The sequence below is a fragment of the Solanum pennellii genome, chromosome 9 (genome assembly GCF_001406875.1).
Source record: "Solanum pennellii chromosome 9, SPENNV200".
In the NCBI taxonomy this organism is placed as follows: Eukaryota; Viridiplantae; Streptophyta; class Magnoliopsida; order Solanales; family Solanaceae; genus Solanum; species Solanum pennellii.
The window spans coordinates 73,582,303-73,588,926 of NC_028645.1; the positions used below are offsets into that span (position 1 = coordinate 73,582,303).

Sequence of the window (6,624 nt, forward strand, 5' to 3'; positions counted from 1 at the left end):
ACAAACATATATATACAAATAAAAACCTGAACACTAATATAGAGTATATACCTTATACAAAGTAATTAGTGTGACTATAAAATATATACAAATAAAAACCTGACCGTATATCTTTTGTTATACAAATTCGTAAATATAAGACAGTTAGTTTTAAAAGTAATTTTTATACAATTAAATTGTATATGTATATATTTATTTATATGCTACTTTATACAAAATAACACAAAAAGATAGTGTCATATATTTTTATAACACTAAATTGATAGTTCAAAACAAAGAAAATGATATTACGAATTAATTAAAAAAAAATTATCGTGAAATTGTTAATCTACAACTAATATTAACTGTCAACGCAAAAATCAAAACAATGCTACAACTAAGGTATCAACCTACTGGATTGTAATCCTTTCAGAACTGTTGTTTTGTGTGCGATTCCTGACGGGTTTTAAAGGCGCTTCAATATCACTGACAGCTCCGGCTTGTATCTTTTGATTGCCGTAATTCCACAACAATGCACCGTATCTAAGGCGAATTTCTTCTGGGTCTAAGACTGTTGGAATGTCTTTCCTCTCACTCAAGAACTCCGCGTATGACGCAACATACACTCCACAGTCCCTACAAAATTATATAAAAAAAACAGTTCAACTGTTACTATACTACTTAAACTATGTTCAATAAAATATAAATTTATTGAAATTTATAACTTACAAACTAGCAGCTGGTTGTTGGGGAAGGTCTTCCACATATACAATTTCGAATGAATCATATACGGTATGACCTTGATATCGATGGTGGCTTGCAATATCCAGACCTTTCTTTTGATAGAAATCAGACTTTACAAGATACATTGGTATAAGCTGTGCATACTTCTTGATGTGATTGACAACAAATGAGTGGTGAAGAGAATTGTTGATTGAGTCATACACCTTGATGCATCGATCATTGAAAGATATGACAATCAGAATCCAATGTAACCTGCCTTCTAAGTTAACCGGGATGAATACATCATCGACTGTGTGCCATGGTGCATACGCTAGCATCTTGTATCCATTAATATAATCAATAATCATCTCGTCTAACACTTCCTTAGAAAGGTCACCTTTTATTCCATAATATGCATTCCAAGCATTTAGAAAAACAGTGTTGAAATTGCAACATAGATTTGTGAATTTGTATGTGCTACTGTTGGAGTATTTGGCCTTTTTCCTTATATAGTAGAATAAGACATCTATGTGCTGTGATATAATGAGTAATAATGTTATAATTTATACATTATACAATTTCATTTAATTAAAACATTTTTAATAATATAAAAACGGAAACATACCGAGTTATCAATCAACTGGCGCTCAAACCCGATATTGTAGAACCAATTCTTGTTGTCAATTGTCGCTACACCAAAATTAAACAATTGTGGTAATATTGCCTTTCCTTTCTTGTAGCGATCCTCCGCATAGTTCCTATTATACATAATACAAAATAACTACACAAAACAAACAATAAAAAATGCAAGTGTATAAAAAAAAAGTTACTTTTTGTAATGCTTGACGAGTAAGTCTTCTTTCAGCCATATCCAAAAATTTGAAAACAAATCAGACTCTTCCTTATCAGACAATGAAACAAATGGATGTTTCATGTAAAACACAACTGGCTGTCGGGACGAACTACCTGAAAAGATATGTATATAAATATTTACATCATGCAAACAATATGCTTATTTATGAAAATGTAAACATAAATAATTGTTGCTTACCAGCATCCGAACCAAACGAAGTCATGTACGGAGATATGTTGAATGGACCTGGACGTCTATGCCTAACAGCTGGCATGGGTGTTACTTCAGCTTCAACTTGTTTTTGTAATACAATGTTTTGCAGTGTGTTCACGCTTGGAAGAAGATGGTCTGGCAATTCATCCTGTGATTCAGTTACAACTGTTTCCTGATTTGAATCAGGCATGTATACCATTTGTATAGGCGCTGCAACTATAATAGACTCCTCTGCTTCTGCAATACGCTCGTGAGATGCAGCATTGTATATGTTATATATTACCCGACTGTTTGAGCTACTTTCAGTTTCCCTTTTGGCATTTTGCTGGGCATCCACATTAGCATACAACACTAATTGATCTTGTGAGGCAGTGCCACTTACATCATTCAAATTATCACCCAAAACAACATGATCCAAGAGTGGGGAATTCTGGTTTAGTTCTTGCAAGTTATCTCCCAGCTTAAAAAGAAAATAATAACTTAAATATCTAACAAATTGATTATAAACCATTATATTAAATTTTAAAATGTATATAATCATTTACGGATACCTCACGATCTTTTAATGCACTTTGATGACCTATCGGGTTTTTTTGTGCACCTAACTGTGAAGACTTGGTATTTAACTGATGAACACGAGTGATATGCGTTTCTTGCATAACATCTTCAAATGTAGCCTGATTATAATGTAAACAATATAAGAAAATATGTTGTAGTATATTCAGTATAAAAATAAGTAATATGCTGATGTATAATTTGAGCTATACTAGTATATAGTTCTTAATTATTTAATTTCAATATGTCTGTAAACTGAATTTACGTATATACAATTTGTTTCATTTCAAAAAGTGTATAAAACTGAATTAATGTATAAATAAAGCAAAATAATACCTCTTGTTCTGTCACATTTGCAGATTGACTTTGGGGTTCATGTGGAGTGTATGTGGGCTTGTGATGAACATCTCCAATGGGTGATTCTTGATCATCATCGACGACATTACCCTGGAACAAAAATATATAACTGTATTCATAAGTATAAAGTATATTGTATATAAATAATTAAAACAAAAAATTTATACATGTGATACCTTGGAATTCATGGCTTCCAACACTGTTTTGAATTTGTCTTCAAGCATTTTTCTCAAATCAGCGAACTCGTCCTTGACCTATGTGAAAAAGGTGCATATTTTATTAATAATTGTATATAATCTTTTCAAATAACATATATTTGAATTGTATATTTGATTACCGATTTTTTGAATGCTTCAAATTCATCACGCGATATTGTAATGCTTGTTGACTTCTTAATTTGCCCCATTTGTGTTCTGTCTTGTACACTTTTCTGCTCTACATTTTCATTGTTGTGTGACGTACCTGCATCACTGTGTTTCGCAACACTGTTGATATTGATGGACTGTGATCGTGTGGCTTTGCGCGCCATTGATCTTCGTGTGTATGTCTTAACTGCCTTTGTTGAAGAGATGACTGTAACAGATTGCTTTTTCTTTTTCCTAATCGGTGAAGAACATTCAATAACTTTTTCTTTTCCTTTTCTGCTTGTTATACTGGGCGGGTTTTGGAAATCATCATCCGGATCTGTAACTTTATTGTGATCAGTCTGCAGGCCCTGAGAAATTGATTGTTCTGTCGATTGTGGAAGTTTGAGGATTTTAATTTCCATCGCTGTTGGCTCGATATTTCTGAACTTAATCTGCATAATAATTATAAATTATAGTTCAATATAATAAAAATGTAATATAAAATTTGTAGAAAGTAAATGTATACTAACTTCTATAATTTAGAAATTGTATTAAGTAAATGCATACCGGATTATCTGCATCATTAAAAATTGTTTTCATGAAATAATCAAACCGAGGATGGTCGTTCTTAGTCACCCAATTGATAATCCGAGGAATGTGACTAGAAACCTTGACAGCAATCTTGTCATCAACATAAGAGCAACATTCATAGAACCAAACTTGCATTGGAAGTGGAAAGCCCTGAATTCTGTAGTACTGTCCACATGGCTTTATCTTGTTGTTTATGGATTTAGCAAGTTCATTAAAAGCCTTCCGACCCCAAGGATAATCCATAAATCTACCTGTTTCAACCAGATCAAAGTCCAACCTATCTATTGTTGTTGTAGTAGGTTCTGCGGACATGATAAACTCATGTATATAATATAGAATCCCAAACTTGTATGCATCTTCCTGATTGTCACCCCATACCTTTGCTTTAAAAGCTTCAGCCAAACGAGCTTTAGTGACAGGAGAATTCCCTGGAAAATACTCATCGATGATTCTATTGGGTTGATCAGTATCAAAGTTGAAGTCAGCACCATTATCAGAACAATTCAAACCAGAAATAATGGCAAATTCCCGTATTGTGAATCGAAGCGTTGTGCCATTTATATAAAAAAGTATTGCATTCACAGAACTACCTTCCAACTCCCTCAACATAATGCATCTAAACAGTTGTGCTTGCACGTGACATCGTCTCATTGCTGTTAACTGTGCAAAACACGATGATGCACATATACGATTATATTGCTTTGGAGGCAGTTTATTCTGAAGCTCATTCAATGTGTTTATTTGCGTATAACATTGCATGTGAATTGTCCTTTTTTCACGGTTGTTGCAAATATATCTGACTTCCTAAAAAATAAAAAAAAGTGTATGAAATAAACATAGTATATATATACAAAAAAAAACAATTTTATAATAAGTAATGTACAAATTAATTTCTGTATATACATACCTACCTATATATGAACCCATATTTTTTTGGTATTTAGTATATACCAGCACGTATTCATCATCTAAATAGAAGGTTCAGATAAATATTTAATTTAAAACTTATGGTACAGTATATATTTATGATAGTCTAATTAGATTTCAATAAATATACATATCCAATCTTATTGAATAAATATATACATGTACAAAATGCATTTTACGAATTTGTATAACAAGAGATATATGTTATTCATGTTCATAATTGTATATAGTATATACTAACACTTATTCAATGTTTGTATTAATTGTATATAGTATATACTAACACTTATTCAGAGCTATAAAACACAAAGAAACCCCAGAGTAGACTTATACATATTTTGTATATATATACAAAAACCAAAGTTAGGTTGATCAGTATCAAAGTTTTTGAAGAGATCGAGCAACATAACAAATGAATATACAAATATCATGCTTGAGAAGTTCCAGAAAACACAAGGCACAACACACAAAAACAAAAAATTTACCAATGCCCCTTTATTCCACAACACTAAACAAGTCACAAAACACACAAAAAGAGCATGTAACATAATCAAAAGTCAAAGCCATTTTGACATTCACCTAATTCAAGAAATGAGCAGAGCTACAAAACAGAAAGAAACCCCAGAGTAAACATATCCATATTTTGTATATATATACAAAAACCAAAAATAACATAAACATGCAATATACTATATACAATTACTCACATTGAATATACTATATACAATACTTAATTTAATAGTATATACTAACACTTATTCAATGTTTTTATTAATTGTATATAGTATATACTAACACTTATTCAGAGCTATAAAACACAAAGAAACCCCAGAGTAGACTTATACATATTTTGTATATATATACAAAACCAAAGTTATGTTGATCAGTATCAAAGTTTTTGAAGAGATCGAGCAACATAACAAATGAATATACAAATATCATGCTTGAGAAGTTCCAGAAAACACAAGGCACAACACACAAAAACAAAAAATTTACCAACGCCCCTTTATTCCACAACACTAAACAAGTCACAAACACACAAAAAGAGCATGTAACATAATCAAAAGTGAAAACCATTTTGACATTCACCTAATTCAAGAAATGAGCAGAGCTACAAAACACAAAGAAACCCCAGAGTAAACTTATCCATATTTTGTATATATATACAAAACCCAAAAATAACATAAACATGCAATATACTATATACAATTACTCACATTGAATATACTATATACAATACTTAATCTAATAAGTTTGCCATATATGAAATTTTCCCTTTTGTATATTGACAACTAATTAACAAAAAAATTGTATCTAAGTTTGTGTTTTAAGACACTACCTCATGATTATGAAGTTCTTCAGATCCGACAACTTCAGAATCATTTTCCTCTGATTCGATGATTACAGCTTTCCTCTTTCTTGTACCTTGTACAATTTTAATGCCTCTAGCATTGGCATTTTTAATAACTTGTTGAACTGCCATAGGGTCGTTTTTTTTCTTTGATCTCAGTTCTTCCATGGTTTGTTCTTGTATAAGTTGTTTTGATTTTCCCAAAGACCCTACATTAACCCCAAATTCTTGAGTTAGCCCCATTGAAAAGGATGGTAAAATGTCAACAACATTGACATGCAAAGGACTACCTCTGGTAATCCTCAAAGATGTAGACGATTCGTTCATTGTTTGACGAAATTTAGATCTATCAAGAACAGAAAAACGATTATTTCATCAAAATATACAATTTTTAGATAAGTTCGAAAAAAAAAAAGGTAAACAACTAAAATTAAGGATTACTTACGAAATTGACTTCGACTAAGGGAGGGGACTTCAACTTCGGGAGGGATTCCTGAAATTTTGGACAGAAATTCGAAATTCAAATCTGATATTGGAGTATTAATTGTAGGAGAAGACGTTAGAATGTGGAAAGGAGAGAGAAAATTAATTGTGAAAAGGAGAGAGAAAATTAGATTGTGTATAATTATATACAAAATTAGAAAATAAGGTTTTTATACAATTGGTTACATAATAGGTTGTGGGCCCCCATTAATTATAGCAAAATAAAATAAACTATAATTATATAA

General features: G+C 31.3%; 1 protein-coding gene across 1 annotated transcript; it reads right to left on the reverse strand.

Annotated features, from left to right (window-relative positions):
- Window positions 1–263: 263 nt before the first annotated feature.
- Window positions 264–6,223, reverse strand: LOC107029705. Its single transcript, XM_027919519.1, has 11 exons — window positions 5,885–6,223; window positions 3,595–4,422; window positions 3,018–3,479; window positions 2,857–2,934; window positions 2,660–2,770; window positions 2,320–2,445; window positions 1,754–2,228; window positions 1,533–1,668; window positions 1,328–1,460; window positions 709–1,235; window positions 264–615 (listed from the first exon to the last, which is right to left on the reverse strand). The coding sequence occupies exons 1-11, from the start codon at window positions 6,221–6,223 to the stop codon at window positions 390–392; spliced, it is 3,441 nt and encodes a 1,146-aa protein (XP_027775320.1). The 3' UTR covers window positions 264–389.
- Between the last annotated feature and the right edge of the window lie 401 nt (window positions 6,224–6,624).